Source organism: Equus caballus, chromosome 15 (genome assembly GCF_041296265.1).
Source record: "Equus caballus isolate H_3958 breed thoroughbred chromosome 15, TB-T2T, whole genome shotgun sequence".
Classification (NCBI taxonomy): Eukaryota; Metazoa; Chordata; class Mammalia; order Perissodactyla; family Equidae; genus Equus; species Equus caballus.
Window position 1 is genome coordinate 84,804,216 of NC_091698.1, and position 17,872 is coordinate 84,822,087.

Genomic DNA, 17,872 nt, shown 5'->3' on the forward strand with positions numbered 1-17,872 from the left:
AAGCAAAAGAAAACAGGAAGTTGAAGGGAGGGCCCAGCCCAGGTAGGCTGTGTGGTTGGGGAGAACCCCGGAAGGAGGTGGTGGGAATCGTAAAGTACACGGGCAGAGAGCAGAGGCGGGGGCTAGGGCCTGAAGAGGAGGCAGAGTGCCCCGAAGACTTTTGCCTTCAGCTCTGTCAAGAGCCAGCCTTTGGATGATCTCTGAAAGAAGGTCCCAGAGCCTTGAGGGGCAGATTCTGTGATGTCAGCACCTGACCTTTGTGACATAGGCACGAGTGCCCAGGGAGAACTGCCCCCAGGGAATGGGGCTCCCAGCTCCCAACAGGGGTGGCAAAGCCACCCCTTAGACAAAGCCCCAGTCTTAGAGGCTTTCACCAGCTGGCCCCACTGCTACTGCTGCTGCTGGATGTGAAAAGCCATCTCGGCCAGGACCAGGCTGAACAAGAGGACATCAGTATTAGGGGCGACAAGAGGTCAGGGAGCCAGAGTGGCAGGAGACCAGGATGCCTGCAGAATCTCTGATTCAGATTTAGGACAAAAGTCTGCGAGAGAAGACCTCCACCTGGCTTAAGGAGGACTGAGGGCAAGGCTCAGACAGAACTCGGGGTCAGAGTGAGTTTACGGTGACAGAAGCTGAGGCCAGAGGAGGGTGTGTCCACCACTTGGTGACTCTGTTCCTCTCTCTCCCAGGTCCCCTCCTCACTGAAGTGCTTTGTGAAACGAGCCCAGAGGACTCTCACTTGTAAGAGCTCACAGCACCAACACCCTCAGTTCCTAATATCATCTCAGCCCCATGCCCCAAACCGCCTCCTGTCCTACCCTCCCTCCCTCCCTATTCCTCTCCTCCTCAGCTCTCACCTTCGCTGGTGCACTTTGCCAGCTCTTCCGACCCCAAAGGTAACAGGGATTTAGGGTTTTGGTGAGCCAACCTGGAACTAGAACACGAGGCAGAGCCAGAAATGGATGAATTCTCTCAATACCTCCAGCTCTGTTTCTTTCTCTGTAGGTCCTATGGGCTGAGTCTCCCTACCTGGCCCACCCAGACAATTGCTACTGCCCTTCAGCTCCCAAGAGGCAGCTCTGATTCTCCATCCCTACACATCCCTCACCAATGGCTGACTGCAAAGAAGTAAGAGGCCAAGTTTAAACCCAAGCTCCTGCCTGAACACCGAGAGAGCCTGGTGCTACAGGGCTGGGTGTCTCCTTGGCCTGCTACCAACAGCTGCACCAACACCAGGCTAGAGCCACACTCTGCTCACCAAAGGCCTTGATTTCTTAGCCAAGTCTGGCCTCAGAGATACGGGGTCCTGACTCTGCCAGTCTCTAATCTCTGGTCTTGACACTCCAATCCCTTCCAGATTCAAGGCAATGTTGCCTCCAAACAAGGACCAGGTACTGCTACAGAACGCAGTGCCCCCTGGGCAACCCCTTCAGAGCCCCTCACAACTTGTGGACTCCCCTCCCCCCAACCTACAGCCTCTGCATCTCCAGCAGTCACTCCCTCCCTCCCACCCACCTTGTTCCCCTCCCCTTTGGTCCCACTCTCCCGGCTCCCATTTCTACTCTTCTGACTCAAATTCTGACTTTGCCCTACATCCCTACTCTTCCTCTCTCCCAAGGTCCCCGGCTTTCTTTCATCACAATTACCCCTCTCTCTCCCTTCCACGTTCCTCCTCTCCCTCCCCCCGGCTGTACCCCTCTCCTACTCTTATTCATTCCTCCTCTCCCTCTCAGCCACAGAACTCCTGTCTTCCCCACTCACATTGCCAGTCTCCTTCTCACCCAGAAGACCTACCTAGCCCCAGCCAACCCTCTTGTGGGGTCCACTCTAACAGGCAGACATGGCACTGGCATCAGTACAGGGACACCGGGTCCCCTGGGGTGGTGGGGGGATGTGTGGCAAGCGAGAGGGACCCTGCAGAGTTCAGGGACCCAGGAGCCCTGGCCCAGGCCCTGGTGGTACATCTGGGGCACCGCCGCATAGCACACGACCTGCGGCTACTGCTTTTGCAGCGCCTGTGGCTAGGCAGAACCGGCCAGCCTCCAGTCGTGGAGTATCCTATATGCCTAGAGTGTCTCCGGCCCCGCGGCCCGTCTTGCCCCATCCCCAGGTACGGGACTGGACCCCAGCTGCTTGCCTTCCCCCAACTACTGCCCTGTGCTCAGGGCCAGGAATCCGAACCATTTCGCATGGGCATCGGCTTTGGCCTCCGCCTGCCTCGGGGCCAGGCCAGGGCCTTGCATCTGTTGCCAGAAAGAAGGCGGGAGGAAGTAGGGCCTCAGGGCGAGGCTGCTCAGGCCCATGGGTGTCAAACCCAGGCATCTCAGGCCCCAGCAGCTCGAGCCCCAGAGGCTCGAACCCCAGCAGCTCAGGCCCAGGCAGATCCAGCCCGAGGCGTACCCTCCCAGACCGGGAGCCTCAGGTCTGCAGGCCCTCAGTCACCAAACCCCATACCCTGTTCAGGGCCTTCACCTCAGGCACCAAAACAGGCCCCTATCTCCCTGAGGCCCAGGCCTTCCTCTGCCCTAAAGAGGCCTGCCTCTCTAGAGCCCATTCCCCAAAAGTCATCACCCCAGTTCCAGAGCCACGGAGGCCCCCTGGAGCACCTCCTCCAAACCCCACAGTCCCCACCAGGCCCCAGACCTCAGGGAACCCCCGAGACACCCTGAAGGGCTGGCTGGCTGGAGGTCAGGTGTGTTCTCCGGCCCTGAACCCTGGGAGCCCCTTGTGGAGTCTGCTCTCTCCTGGCTGAAGAGGACCAAAGGCACCTAAGGCCCCACTCAGTCTTCAGTGTACCCAATAAAGCCAGACCCTGCAAAACTCATGTTTGTGTCCTGCTGAGCAAGGGGCTGTACCTGTAAGGGGGCCAGAACCCAACATGGGTTGGGGAGAGTAAAGGAAACAGAGTTACTAGGGAGAGTGGGTGCCATGTATCTGAGGAGGGCATGGGACGCACCTGAGATGTACACCAGGCTCTGCCAGGCCCTTCTCACATTTAATTCAACTTAGTGGGACAGATGACGGCATCCCCAAAGATGAAGCCACTGGGCCCCTTCCCCTAGGTGCGCCTTAGGTTAACAAGGATGCATGCTGATGCAGCTATGGGGGAGTAGCAGGAGGTGTCTCCTTGCAAGGAAGAGCATTCCTAGCGTTCGCTTGCAAAGAAACAAGGGGTCCTCATGTTACCGGCACATTGGGGTTCTTGTTGTCCCCCAGGATAGAAATCAAGGGAAACAACAAATGTAAGTAGAAAAGTAAAAGTTTATTAGCCTGTGCACAGGAGAGGCACAAGGGAGCCGACGTGGAAAGGAAAGAGGCAGGTGACTGGCTCCTTAGGGGCCAGGATTGTGGGGTTTTTATTAGGCAAAGCCTGGGAAGGAATGTCTTGCTGTGACATGTACAAGTGGGGTTGCACTTGCACCTGCGCTGTCACAGAGTATGCTACTATATGCGACTCATATCATTAGCACGCTAGCTCTCTACCCCTGCATGTGATTTTTACTATGCTAATGAGGGTCACATTCAGTGGACTCCTGGGTGCTAGGGTGCATGCCTAAGCGGGGAAAGTCCAGACACTGCAAAATGTGGACCTTGCTGGTCTCTGTTTGCTTCTCCTAGCTTGCGGGTTGGTTACGGGCCTTAGGCCAGGGGCCTTGCAGATGGCCCTGTCTTCTTAGGCTGGTTCCTGTCTCTCACATTGGAGATCAGAAACCCAAGGGTCCCCTCAGGAGGGTGGGGTGTCAGGCAGAGATGAAACCTGCTCTTCTTGGGAGCTGAGTCGCCTCCCTCTGAGGGTGTCAGAGGGATGCAGCCCCCATCCACAAAACCTCAGGCAAAGGAGCAGGGTGTGGAGCCGTGAGAATAGCCAAGTCCCACCTCTGTCCACAACGGAGGATAGGTGTTTTGTTAAGGTACATAGTGACTTCCTCATACTAGGAAGAGGTGGATTCAGGATTTGAAGCCAGGTTTGTTTTAAAGTCCTCTCTACCTCTGTTAAAAGGCAAGAGACTCAGGTCATGTTTCTGGTGTGTGACCTTGGACAAATCACTTCCTTCTGAGGTCAAGGCCCTGCTTGTATGAGTCTGTGTATCACTCCTAAAGCGTGGACAGCCCTACCACAAGAATTTCTTTATTTAAGATTTATTAGGGGCCAGCCCCGTGGCCAAGTGGTTAAATTCCTGCGCTCTGCTTTGGATGACCAGGGTTTTGCCGGTTTGAATCCTGGGCACGGACATGGCACCACTCATCACACCATGCTGAGGCGGCATCCCACATGCCACAACTAGAAGGACCCACAACTAAAAATACACAACTATGTACTAGAGGACTTTGGGAGAAAAATAAAATCTTAAAAAAAAAAAGATTTATTAATCTCCCTCAGCCTTTGTTAGCTCCCCTCCTCCTCCAGAATCATCAAGTGGGCTCCCTCGAAGCAGGGGCATGCCTCCCACACCCCCCACAAAAGATGGTAAGTCTGTCATCACAAGGGGACCGAGAGCGGAATTCTGGCGCTGTTGTTGCGTCACTCCGCAGGCGGCTAGTGCTGACTCGTATTGGCGGTTCTGCGCCTGCGCGAGGAGAGCGGGTTACGTGCGCGTGCGTACTACGCGTTGGAGAGACCGGGTTAGACGGCCCAGCGCAGAGTTACGGTTCTCTGCGTGTGGTTAAAGTTTTGGCAAGCCAGCAGGTGTGCGAGCCGTCGGGAGGCCTCCCGGTGGAGGCGGGAGCAAGTTCGGAAGCGGCCGGGGCAGTAGTCGAAGGCCGGGCGCGGCATGTCCCGGCTGCCGCCGTGCGGGCAGTGAAGCGCGCGGCGAGCGGGATGGGCCGGCGCCGGGCGCCAGAGCTGTATCGGGCCCCGTTTCCGTTGTACGCGCTTCAGGTGGACCCCAGCGCCGGGCTGCTCATCGCTGCGGGCGGAGGCGGCGCCGCCAAGACGGGCATAAAGAATGGCGTGGTGAGAGCACAGGGCCACTGGGGCCGGATCACGCCACGGGCTGAGGGCGATTCCGGGGGGGTCGCGGGGGCGGGCCGCACCCTATCTTTGGACGCTGCTCTTCCCGGGTGGGAATCCCCGGCATGCTGGGCGTCCCGACGGGAATTTCACCCGAGAACTTCATCACCGGGCGATTGAGAGTGCTAAGGTAAAGTGAAAACTGCAGATAGCGCTGCGTAGGCAGGAACGCTTTAACTCGAGCTCAAGAACAGCCCCAGGAGTGTTATCCTGTGTTTTTCCCCGGAGGCTACATAGACTTTGCCCTCTAGCAGCGGCGAGATTGGTGCATTTGGCTTTTAGGCTGGGTTTCTTCACGCTTCTGAGCGTCACCCTATTCTGTAAACTGGAGGTAATCCAACCGCGCTTGCTGTACAGATTTTTGAGAAAAAAGGCTCGCGTCGCGAAAGCCTTGTGAACTAGAATGTGCAGTAAGCAAAGGTGGAGGGCATCAGACTATCAGATGTAAGTTTGCCCTGGAGGTGTTCTCCAGGCACCCCTGAACCTTACTCATCCTGGTTCCCTCTCCCACAGCACTTTCTGCAGCTAGAGCAGATTAACGGGCGCTTGAGCGCCTCCTTGCTACACTCCCATGACACGGAGACACGAGCCACCATGAACTTGGCGCTGGCTGGTAACATCCTGGCTGCAGGGCAGGATGCCCACTGTCAGCTCCTGCGCTTCCAGACCCTTCAGCAGAAGGGCAAAAACAAGGCAGAGAAGGCAGGTGAGAAGCCCCCTCCCCAACCCTTTGGGAAAAGGGTTAATTGAGTGCGATCACTCTCATCTTGGTCTCTAAAGAAGTGGGGCTGGAGGTGGGGTTATGGTAAGAGGCGAGAAGCTGGATGTTCACCAGTTGTGTAGAGATGGGCAGTACTACTTACTACAGAAGCCTGGAACCTGGCAGACTGTTTGTGTTGCAGGTTCCAAGGAGCAGAGGCCTCGACAAAGGAAGGGGGCAGCCCCAGCAGAGAAGAAATCTGGAGCTGAAACCCACCAAGAGGGGGTAGAACTCAGTGTAGAGAATTTGCAGGCAGTGCAGACAGACTTCAGCCCTGATCCACTGCAGAAAGTCGTCTGCTTCAACCACGATAGTACTCTACTTGCCACTGGAGGGACAGATGGCTATGTTCGGGTCTGGAAGGTGTGGTTTTGGGGGGTTAGAGGATGTGTGTCCGTAGCAGCAAGGCCAAAATTGTGAGAAACTGAACATGAGCTCTGGGAGGCTTGTGAGTGAAGCCTGCACTGAGCGGCCATTGGAAGAGAAGAGGGATGGGGGTCAGTGTACTCTTGCTGGGTACCTGGGCTAACCATGCTGGTGGTTTGGCTGCAGGTACCCAGCCTGGAGAAAGTGCTGGAGTTCAAAGCCCATGAAGGGGAGATTGAGGACCTGGCTGTGGGGCCTGAAGGCAAGGTGAGGAGGTGAGAGGGTGGATAAAGTAGGTGGTTATGCTGCTTGTCCAGTAAGTGGATTCCCTAACTGTCCATCCTTGGAATCTTGATTCCTGACTAGTTGGTAACTGTGGGCTGGGACCTTAAGGCCTCCGTGTGGCAGAAGGATCAGCTGGTGACACAGCTGCACTGGCAAGAGAATGGACCCACCTTTTCTCACACGCCTTACCGCTACCAGGCCTGCAGGTGTGAAGACCCTGAGGGTGGCTAAAAGAGACATGGCCTAGATGTGGTGGGGGAGTGGGCAAAGACTGGGGGAAGGCTGGGGAGGATCATAGCCTTAGCAGGTGTTACCCCAAGCAGGACCAGGGTGCAGGAGGGCACAAACCTCTGAAGAGCCTCCAGGAGCTGAACTAGCCCCTCACTCGCCCCCCAGGTTTGGGCAAGTTCCAGACCAGCCTGCTGGGTTGCGACTTTTCACAGTGCAGATTCCCCATAAGCGTCTGCGCCAGCCCCCACCCTGCTACCTCACGGCCTGGGATGGCTCCACCTTCTTACCCCTTCGGACCAGGTCCTGTGGCCATGAAGTCATCTCCTGCCTTAGTGTCAGGTATGAGACAATGCTAGTTTGACTGTGTGTGGGGGTGCCTGGGGGAGCTCAGGAAGGTGTCCTGTCTCAGTCCCTGAGGACTGTTGTTAGTGAGTGATGGTTGCTGCACAGGCATCCAGGACAATGAGCGCTTTCTTGTTTGTTGGCAGTGAATCGGGCACCTTCCTAGGCCTGGGCACGGTCACTGGCTCTGTTGCCATCTACATAGCTTTCTCTCTCCAGGTAATGGGTAGAGGTGGGCATAGCTCTGAGGGCTCTTTGGTGTGGGGGCTCTAGGCTGGCTTCTACCCTGAGTGTGCAGGAAGGAGTCTGGCCCAGTCTGTAGAGGGAAAGCCTTCTGGGGGCAAGGGGTATGTTTTCTAGAAAGAATGTTCCCAACTGGGCCTTCCTCACTAGTTTTCCTCTTGTCCCCAGCGCCTCTACTACGTGAAGGAGGCCCATGGCATTGTGGTGACAGATGTGGCCTTTCTACCTGAGAAGGGTCGTGGTCCAGAGCTCCTTGGGTCCCACGAAACTGCCCTGTTCTCTGTGGCTGTGGATAGTCGTTGCCAGCTGCACCTGCTGCCCTCACGGCGTGAGTCATTGGCGTGGGGGGTATCACCCCACCTTTAGCTGTAGCAAAAACTTGCCCCCTGGAGAACGGGCTGCTTGTTTGTAGCTTCTTTCCCCTCCTTGAATGTGTCTGTTCCTTGGGCTGTGAAGCCCCTCTGCCTGCTGACATCTCCCCTTGCCTTTCCTGCAGGGAGTGTTCCTGTGTGGCTGCTGCTGCTGCTATGTGTCGGGCTTATTGTTATGACCATCCTGCTGCTCCAGAGTGCCTTTCCAGGTTTTCTTTAGCCTTCCTGTTACCAGGGAATCAGGGGCCTGGACACTGCCGCCTTCTAGATCAGAGTGGAGGCCTGTTTCCCACTGCTGACTCCACTTGGATCCACAGCTCAGGTTGCCTCTGATGAGGCTGATGGGCACTGCCTACCCTTCCCAGTTAAAATTTGGCTGTGGCCCTGTGTGACTCTGAGTCCTGGGAACCTTGCATTCATCATCTCTGGATCCACCCAGGACAGTGGTGTCTGAAGCCCAGGCCATACCACCTGCCTCCTTCTGCTTACCCAGGGTTCTAGAGTTGAGCTTGTCATTTCTCCAGAAACATGTGAAGATGCCCAAGGACCTGGAGGCACTGCTGTCCTTCCTGAAGAAATAGTTATTTTCTCCTCCTCTCCTCAAGGCGTTATGGCCAGTTGCTCTTCATGTGAGCCCCTGGCATTTGCTGGGACAAGCACTGGCCTGGGACTTGCTGTTAGGGAAGGAAGGGGCAAAAGGAAGACCCAGGCAGTAATCTATGGATTCACCTGGGTAGCTCGAAGCCGGCCAGGCTAAATATGCAGTAAGTTCCTGGATGGTCTACCCTAGCCTTGAGCAAAGGGAGAATGAGCCTCCGCCCATGTGGCAGGAAAAGTTGATCTTTAATAAACAAAGGAAGACTGAACTGAGACCCCATATGCTACTCTTGTCAGCTCTTGCCTCCCTAAGGTGAGAGAGCCTTGAGGCTGAGCAGCTCCTCTTGGTGCTGGAAGATGGCTTTGGCATACTGATGCAAGAGGCGGCTCATGTAGCAGTGCTGCCAGGGGAGCAGTCCTTCCAGGAAGCCGATGTGGCCGCCGCGGGCTGTGATGAGCAGTGCGACATGGGGAGAGAGTTGGGCAGCCTGTAGGGGAAAGGCTGGGGGAGGGGTGGGAGAAGAGGTCAGGAACCCTGGCCTTTACTGAGAGCTCAGGCGCTCTCCACTTGCACCTCATGGCCCATTTTCCCTGGTGCCTAAAGTGTCCCGATTCAGGGTGCTCACTATGGACTGGAGAGAAGGGATCATCAGCTGCGTTGAGGCAAAGCACAGGGATCTGGATGGCCTCTACCTTTGTTCTTGGGCTTACTGCTTGGTAGTAAGTAATACAGTCTTGATATCCAAGGACCCCAGCTGTGTACCGCTCGTCAAACTGGCGGATTGTGCGGGCCTGCAGGTAGTAGAAGGTGGGATAGGCTAGGATGAGGATGGAGAATAACAAGATATTGGAAGGACAATTTGGGGCAGAGGGGGATGGTTGAAAGACTATACCTGTAGCACAAAGTCTACATTCACCACCTTTTCTATCACCTTTCTGTTTCTGCAAAAGAGCACATAGAGGATTGGCTCTATTCTGGGACCTCACCCAGAGCCAGCCTCTGTCTTATCTCATGAGTGAGAAAGCCCAGATATAGGACTGATGCAAGCGCTGGGGAGAACCCAGCATATGTGCCATCCTGCCCTGTCTGCTGCCGCCTCTCACTTGCCGAGACCCTACCGGTCCACAACTTGGCAGAGCCCAGCAGCGAGGCGCTGATTGAAGAGCAGTGAGTTGAGTGGGGTCTCCAGGCAGCGGTTGGTCTCAAAGCAATCCCAGCATGCAGATATAGTCAGTGCTGCCACCAGCCCTGCAGCTGGTCCCATTCGTGCCAGGTAGTTCATTGCTAATATCCTGCAGGATTGGACCAGGGACCATGAAAGAAGGGTTTGCATTGGTGATTGGGGACAGAGATGAGGAGAAGACATGGAGGGGGAAAGAAAGGAAGACTGGGGCCTTTGGGTTAAGCCCAGGTATCCTTTACCCTCCGAAAGAGATGCCCACAGCCAGCAGTGGAGCTTGAGTGTAGCGGTTCTTTATGTGGTGCACAACTGTCTCCAAATCTGTAGTAGAGCTGGTACAAAAGGCCCTGTGGGTCTGAGGCAAACCAGATTATTGGGTAAAGAGGGAGGTCCCCATCAGATGGCAGAAAAATGGAAGGGCTCGAGATGGAAGGGAAATGGAAGAAGGATAGGTAGGTAGAGCCTCAGGGCCAAGGATCTCTAAAGGCAGTGGGGTGAAGGGCTACGATGAGGAAGGAGGGTACTCACCAGCAGTTCTTCCCCACGACAGCCCTGTGGCACACACAGGTGCATCTTAGCCAGACCCTCCCTAGAAGCCCCTCTCCCTTTTTGGTAGCCTTCAGACGGACCCCAGTCAAAAGGTGCCCTCCATATAGCACCTTCTCCCCATAGCTATGAGGGTCTGAACTGACCTCCCTATTACAAGTTCTCAGACCCCACCCAATTCCTCTGGGCAGTGCTGATCCTTACCTATACCCATCCCTCAAGGCTTGTTTAACCAGGTGCAAGATATATGGGTCTTGGCTACTGCCTGTTATACCAGGAAGCAGTAATACAATGGGCTGGGTGGTAGGGTCAGGGTATTGACTGCTGTCATGCTGGCCAGCCCAGTCTAGCAGGAGCTGTCCTCCATCTGGGGTTTGGAGGACTTCACTGTGGTTTTGGAGAAAAGAGTACACAAAGATACCGTTAGGAACTCCATGTACTTCTAAAGGTTTATCCCCTGCCCCACCCACAGACAACTCTCACAGCTTCCCATCAGCATGTTTGAGGACATGCGTTATGCAAAACATTAAGACCATAACAAGTCTTAATTATACATAACAAGGTAATGGGGACATAAAAGATTGAATATTACCTCATGGTTGTGCGATTAAATAGCTTTTCCATTTAGCCACTCTCTTTACCCTCAACACAGAGGCAGATGGGGCAAAGATTACCTTCATTTTGAAAGAGGTAGACAGGATTCCCCTATGCTTGCAGCTGCATATTCATCCCCTTCTGTCCCTGTCTTACCTCCAGTAAGGGACTATAGGCCGAGACTGCAGTAAGACTCTGAAGATGGTTTGTAGCCGCCCCTCGAAACACCATAGTGTAGGATAGAAAGTCTCCATAGTGACTGGACAGTGTTGCACCAGGAAGGCTAGAAACCGGGAGCCAGTCACCAGTTGAGGCCTCTGTAATCACACAACGCAGTCTGCTTCACTGATTTTTGTACCAACCCAGTGAGACATCCAGCACCAGAGTGATCCCTCTCCAGAGGCCAGCGTGGAGGGCACTGCTTTGTCATGAAGAATCTTGCATCTCTCTGCCTGGAATGGCCAACTCATCCTTGTTAATACAGTCTAGCTACATTCCCAAAGAACTGCACTCCTGCACTGTCACCTCTCCAGAACTGACGCTGAACCGACTCAGAACCAGGGCTGGGAGCTGCTGCAGCGGACTGGGTGCTGACTCCACCACTCAGCCCATCCATGCCCCAAACCGGTTTTGGAGAGAGCAGGTAATATAAAATAAATTGCCCAGCTAACTCCCTGCAGGAAGGCTTGGGATGCTGGACAGCGTCTGAAGAAATGCAGCACCGTTCAGTCTGTGACCTTTGCCTTGCAGTTGAATTATCCACGCAGTGTCATCTTCCCCAAACCATCTCTGGCTGGCTGGCTCCTCCTGATTTTAGTACTCCATTGTCATATATTCCTGTTCCCTACTGTGTGTAACCACTGTTGAAAGGCTTCTTTTCTACCACAGCACCTCATTTTCTTACTCGTGTGGCCCCTGCTGTTACACCATAGTGTAAGGGAGGGATAGTCCCAATGTGAGCAGATTTTCTCTTGTATGCCAGCCAGGAAGAAGGTAATGGGGATAGGATGACAGGGACAGAAGAGGTCAGTGGGCACTCAGCCTTGACTTTCGGCCCCTCTGCTGGGTTCTTCTGGATAGACATCAAGGGCCTAGCCACATAGGAGGTTTATGAAAGAGAATGCTGTAGAAAGCCGCAAGCCTCAGACTCAAGAAATAGAAATTGCGTTTCTGTCACAGGCCCTAAGGAACTTGAGGGCTGATTCCTAGCTCTTTTGCAGTCTTAGTATTCAAAAGGGGCTAGGTTGGTAGCGTGACTGTCATGAGATATGACCTGTCCCCTGGTTTTTAGGCCCTGGATTAACAACTGTGATTCACTGTGTGCCATATACAGGCACTAGGCTAAGCCCAAGCTTATGTAATAGGATATTTTGTAAGTGAATAAACTATGATTCACAGAGATTAAGTTGTTTGCTCAAAGTCACACAGCAAGCAAGAGGCAAAGCAGAATTAATAATAATGATATTACCATGAATACTGGTAGGTAAAATTTGTTGAGTACTCATTATGTTCCAAGCATCGTGCTAAACGCTTTACGTGATTCTATCCTGTGAGCTTCGCAACAGCTCTCTGAGACATACTACTGATTCCCCTGTGGGAACAGGTTTGACTGTTGAGGAACTTGTCAAGTCACAGAGCTTGCCCAAGCTAATTGGTGGTGAAGCTGAGATTCAAGGTCAGGTCTTAGTCATTGTACTATATTAACTCCTAAGTGCCAAGATTTGAGTTGTCAATTTATTAAATTCTTGGTCAAACAGCTCAGTAGTGTGGAACAAGGCACTAATAAATTGGGTCACAGGAAGCATTTCTTGACTTATTCCTGAGAATTAATCAGTAATATGCCATTGGTCACTGTGGATGAATCAATACCAATCCATTATGGTGCTGGATAATCCAAACTCCATGTCCTCAGGGCCTCCAGAATGTTACTTTTCCTGCATTTTAACCAGTATTTGGAAGTCAAGGAAGGGTTTGGAATATAAAGTGGCAGAGGTCTCTGACTTCTGTGTAGCTGATTGCCAGCAAAGGAAAATGTTTAAGAACAGCTCTGGTCTGAAATGACTGACTTTCCAAATCAGACATAGAAGGTTAGATTTATAGTGTATTGAGGTTTGGATTTTTTAAATTGTTTTGTTAAGGCAGACTTATTTTATAAACAATACATGTGAATGTAGAAAGCTCTGAAAATACAGAAGAGTCTAGGTAGCATTAAAATTCGCTGTAGGTCTTTTCAAAGGGCTTAAATCAATAAGTTTCTTGTTAGACTCGGCTACCTAGAACAGCGTTCAATGAAGATTAAAAGATTTAGATTTTTCTGGATATGTAAATTATGTGTTTTATGTAAATTGCAGTGAGAAAAAAGTCTCCAAGTTCATCAAAATCAGCCTCTTCAGACTTTCCCATTGCACTATACATGGAGAACCTAGAACTTAACACAGGGCTGAATGAGAACCGGCAGTTAGGGTTATTCGTCAGTCCTGAGCTAGGAGGGGAACCTCTGCCAGCGTTTAACAGAAGCAAGCCCCTACTAAGCTGATAAGGTGATGTGGGGATTAGCCACAGCCCCACGGGCCTCCAGTTCCTTCATTTAGTGCAGCTAGTGAGAAACTCAGCTACCCTGCCTAAAAAGAAAAAAAAGTGCATATCTCCCTGACACCTCTAGATGACTTTCCCCAAATGTTTGTCCACAGCATAGGGAGTAGCACCCCTCCGATGCCTGAAAGGCCCAGCCGGCGTGAGGAACACGCAGGATGCAGAGAATCTAGGGAGGCAAAGAAGCTACTCTCCATTAGGTGATAACAGCAAAGCGACCCCGGCTAGAGCGCGGCGGGGTTGGCGGTGTGGTTGGGGCGTCAGATTTCACGTGAGGTAGGCAGCCAACCATGCTAGCTCCCACAAAGGGCTCGAGCCCCGCGCTGGAAGCTGCTCCCTAGACCCAAAGGTCCCAAACCCGCTGGCCAGAGCTCTGGACACTCACCCACCTGGGGCACACACGCCCAGTAGTAGCCCAGGTAGAGGGCAGCGCCAAGACCCAAAAGCAGAGAGAAGGGCTCTGTCCAGATGCCATTCTGGGAGCTCAGGAAGGAGGTCAGCATCTTGCGTCGCTGGGTTCCAACTCCCAAATTCTTGAGTGGTTCCAGCCCCTCGACCTTGTCTAGTTGTGCAGCAGGTGAGCGCCGGGCCCCGCCCATTCTACGCCATTGGACGGCCTGTGCGTGTCCTGCCTCCACTGCCCGTCGGTTTCGGGATCCGGCCCCGCCCGCTGCCGGTGCGGCCCGCGGCGACGGGAGGTGCTAGGACGTCTCAGGGGTGGGCCGGCTGCGCTAGCAGCTCCGCGCGGAGCTGATCCGAGACCCTTGCAAATAGCCTGCCTGCTCCCCCGGCCGGCATCTAGCGCCTTCGCGCCTCTTGTCTGCTCTTCGCCGCCACAGCGGTGCAGCACCTTGCAAGGAGTAGCGGCCTCCCCCCCAGCACCATCTTGGTGAGGGGCACCTCCAGCTCCTTCTTCCTCAAACTCTGCCCCGACCACGACGAGTCAGGCAGCCTCGTCCGAGTCCCCCAGCCACTGACTCAGTCACACACAGGACACAGACACTCCCAGGGTGACAGTCTGCCCTGTCACACAAGGTACAGTCATGCACAATGACCTTCATGCTCAGGGCATGGCCACTCACATTGTGACACCCTGCAGTCCCACAGTGTTCAGCCAATTCACAGTGGTCCTCACACACTGTCCGCAACCATTCACACTGTGACACCCCACACTGTCGCATAGTCAAGTTTCAGCTACTGAGTGGCTGGCATTACACGTAGAGTCACACACATATAGGTTAAAGTCACGCATGTAGTGTCTCTCTATGCTGTCTCATACAATCAAGGTCATCAGTACAATATTTACTCATCGTCCACTCTGTACCAGGCACTTGAGATACCCCAGGGATGCTGTCCGTGTCTTCACTGGAATGTAGAAACAAGTAATCTACAGAACAGTGGCTCTCAACCTTGATTTAAGATTAGAATCATCTAAGAGTCTGAAAACTACCAGTGCCCAGGTCCCAATGTTACTGAACCATGTTCATTTTTGCCCACCACCCAGAAAGCCAAACACTAAGATGACAAGATTGCAGAAGAGAGTTTACTCACAAGGCAGCCACGTGAGGAAGCGAGAGCATGAGCCTCAAATTCGCTTCCCTGAAAATAGGGACTCAGGGCTATTTATGGGATAGGGGGCAAGGTGGTCTGAAATGTGAAGAGAGGTGATTGGAGGTGAGGTCTGTGCGAGCATAGTCAGACCATGCCTCTTCATAGGACCCATGTTCACAAAAGGGCGGCACTAGCATGATCTGAGGGTGGAGTTTTTAGCCTCTTGATGTCAAAAGGTCACCTATTGGACATCTGCGTGGGCCCAGTTGATGAGCTGGTGGTCTCAGCCAGCCTGAAATGGACAAGGAGCTCTAATTTGTGAAGAATAGCTCACACGCCCATTACCATGGTGACCCAGGCTCCAGGGAGATGTTAGCAATAGGAGCCTAGTGGGAGCCAGATAGCATATTACCTCAGCAGCACAGTTAACAATGAGTTGGTTCAACAGCTAAAAGCTATGATCAGTAATTGCAAAAAGGAAAAAACTTAAGTTCCTGGATACTTAATCATCAACGGCTGTTTGCTGGTTTCACCACTCCCCGATAGAGTTGGTCTGGAGAGGAGCCTAGGTGTCAATATAAGTTAAAAGCGCTCTGAAGATTCAAATGTGTGGTCAGGGTTGCACCCCTGCAATGGAGCACAGTGCTGGATACGGGAAGTACTAGCTGCAGCAGGAGCACTGACGAGGGTGCCCAAACTCCATGGGGTCAGAGAAAGCACACTCAGGCATGAAATGCCAATACTCTACATTTAAGCTGAAAGCAAAAAACGAGTAGGAGTTTCCCAGGCAAGGGGGAGGTGGGGAGAAAGTAGTCGTTCCTGGAGAGCATAAGCAAAAGCCTGGATGTGAGAGACTTCTTAAAGGAACCAAAAGAAATTTGGTGTGGCTGGAGCATTAGATTGTTAAGAATCAGGTTGTGAGCAGCTACATAAAGGATGTTAGAGTTTATCCTAAGGGTGGAGGAAAGCCATCAGAGAATTTTGAGAAGGGGTGGGTGACATGATCAGAGTCATGTTCTAGAAGAATCATTCAGACCGCTTGGAGCATGGATTGGAGGAGGATGAGAATGGAGGCAGAGAGGCCAATTAGGAGGCTGTGAATAGAACTTTGGCACAGATGACGGACTGGGGGAAGCCCTCGAGAGAAGTGAAAATCTTTAAGATAGGAGGCAGTATTAGTAAGACTTGGTAGTAGCTTGGAGATGGGGGGAGAAGAAGGAATCATGGATGACCCCCCAGTTTCTGACTGCACCATTCAGGGATGCACGGAAGTGCACGGAGGTGCCTTTCCCTCATAGGGAAACTGGGGGAGGGGAAGGTTTGAGAAGGAAGATGCTCCTTCTGACTGAGACACATAGAGGCTGGGGTGCTAGTAGGTGTTCTAATTGTGTTTTCTTAGATTCCATGTTTGTCTATCTGGCATCTATTAATCACAAGGCCAGACTAAGCGCCAAAGTTGTTTATATCTCCCCTGCAATCCAGAGCCCATATTCTGAACCACTTCCTTTATCTAACTCTCGCACATCAAACCAATATTTCCCCTGTTCCAAATCAACCGAAGCCCAGGTACTAGACAACTAGAGACAACCCCAGACAGCCAGAGATCGCCCTTATGCCCCCAAACCCACCGGAATTATTCAAACTAGCCAATCCTAAACTGTTTGCCCTACCTTGCCTTTCCTGTTTAATATGGGCTGTGGCCCATGCCTTCCTCTTGCTCTTTTCTGCCTTCTCACTTACATGGATGCTTCCCCCTGTGGTCCTGTGTGGCTCTTGTTTCTAGGAGAACTGTAACATTAAACTTTTCTTATGGTGGCATTAGTCACTCTTATAAATTAAGACCCAGGCACAAATCAGTAGGATGCTCAATTCCTGAGGTGGGGTAAGCGACTGGAATTGGAGGTTTGGCAGTCATCAGCATTGAGATGCCATATTCGTTTGCAGGGCTGCCATAACGAAGTACCACAAACTGGGTGTCTTAACAACAGAAATCTATTGTCTCACAGTTCTGGAGACTAGAAGTCTGAGATCAAAGTGTCAACAGAATTGGTTCCTTCTGAGAGCTGTTAGGAAGAATCTGTTCCATGCCTCTCCTCTAACTTCTAGTGGTTTCCTGGCAATCTTTGGCATTCCTTGGCATGTAGAAGCTTCATTCCAGTCTCTTCTTGCATATTCACATACTATTCTCCCTGTGTATGTGTGTCTGTTTTCAAATTTCCCCTTTTTATATGGGCACCAGTAACACTGGATTAGGGACCCACCCTACTCCAGTATGACCTCATCTTCACTAATTATATCTGCAAAGACCCTATTTCCAAATAAGGTCACATTCTGAGGTATTAGGGTTAGGACTTCAACATATGAATTTTTGAGGGACACAGTTCAACTCAAAACAGATAATGATAGAAGCCACATAAACACATGAACAGATAGGAAGTGAGGAGAAAGCCCAGAGGAACTGTGATGCATGAAGAAAACTAAGAAATGACTAAGAAAGAGAGGAATGGTGTAGCCGAAACCAATGGATACCATGATCCAAGGAGGCAGTGTCCTGTAGTGTCTACCACAGGAAGGAGAGCCACCTGGTGGCCTCAGTGAGTCTGGGTTTGTTGTGATGGATGCTGATGGGAAGGAGCTGATGGAGAGTGAGAAGTTGAAGATTCCAGAGAGAAAAGAAGTCATTCATTCAGAGAACTAAGTCCTTGGGTCAGTGAGTGAGGATGTAGTCCAGAGTCTAGGTGGAGGAACTGGCCACTGTGACAAAAATAGGTGACACTCCATTTTGAACACAAAGCTGCAGCCACACACCACAGCACTCTGTGCAGGCAAGCAACTGCCCCCATCACCGTTAAGATGACACTTCCCAGACAGTGCCCCCTCCACCATGTCTCATGGAGCCACTTCTCAGTGATGTGCACGGTCACAGTCATACAATGACACCTTTGCTGGAAACCAGCAGTCTCAGCTGTCTCTCCAGCATCACAAACAACTCAGGAAGAGGTCATCCAGGTACCCTAGCACACATACCACTAATATCTTGTACCATCACACACCCAGACAAACAGTCACACATTGGCCATACTCTCTGAAGCCTGTACTGTCACACTGGTTACACAGTCACACAAAATACCCCCCACTGTGTCACAAGTTCCTCATACACCACTCACAATCACACAAACAGTAAGTTACATTCTTTGTCATA

General features: G+C 52.3%; 3 protein-coding genes across 6 annotated transcripts; 2 read left to right on the top strand and 1 right to left on the bottom strand.

Annotated features, from left to right (window-relative positions):
- The first annotated feature begins 259 nt into the window (after positions 1–259).
- Positions 260–2,824, top strand: PRR30 (proline rich 30). 2 transcript variants are annotated; one of them, XM_005600134.4, is made up of 3 exons: positions 260–611; positions 690–741; positions 1,006–2,824. In XM_005600134.4, exon 3 carries the CDS (start codon positions 1,368–1,370, stop codon positions 2,667–2,669), a length of 1,302 nt encoding a protein of 433 aa, XP_005600191.3. In that variant the 5' UTR covers positions 260–611; positions 690–741; positions 1,006–1,367; the 3' UTR covers positions 2,670–2,824. The 2 variants fall into 2 exon arrangements, with proteins under 2 accessions (XP_005600191.3, XP_005600192.3); XM_005600135.4 differs by having other exon boundaries at positions 260–605.
- Positions 2,825–4,548: 1,724 nt separating this feature from the next.
- On the top strand, positions 4,549–8,475 carry PREB (prolactin regulatory element binding). Of its 3 annotated transcripts, none has more exons than XM_001502512.6 (9): positions 4,549–4,954; positions 5,525–5,717; positions 5,914–6,134; positions 6,324–6,404; positions 6,504–6,628; positions 6,819–6,992; positions 7,142–7,214; positions 7,407–7,566; positions 7,735–8,475. In XM_001502512.6, exons 1-9 carry the CDS (start codon positions 4,820–4,822, stop codon positions 7,827–7,829), a joined length of 1,257 nt encoding a protein of 418 aa, XP_001502562.4. In that variant the 5' UTR covers positions 4,549–4,819; the 3' UTR covers positions 7,830–8,475. The 3 variants fall into 3 exon arrangements, with proteins under 3 accessions (XP_001502562.4, XP_023475117.1, XP_070091832.1); XM_070235731.1 differs by having other exon boundaries at positions 4,613–5,141; XM_023619349.2 differs by lacking the exon at positions 7,407–7,566 and having other exon boundaries at positions 4,557–4,954.
- ABHD1 (abhydrolase domain containing 1) lies at positions 8,434–13,867 on the bottom strand. The gene is made up of 8 exons (XM_070234843.1): positions 13,509–13,867; positions 10,684–10,844; positions 10,138–10,320; positions 9,630–9,758; positions 9,326–9,499; positions 9,100–9,148; positions 8,833–8,998; positions 8,434–8,708 (listed from the first exon to the last, which is right to left on the bottom strand). The coding sequence occupies exons 1-8, from the start codon at positions 13,716–13,718 to the stop codon at positions 8,515–8,517; spliced, it is 1,266 nt and encodes a 421-aa protein (XP_070090944.1). The 5' UTR covers positions 13,719–13,867; the 3' UTR covers positions 8,434–8,514.
- Between the last annotated feature and the right edge of the window lie 4,005 nt (positions 13,868–17,872).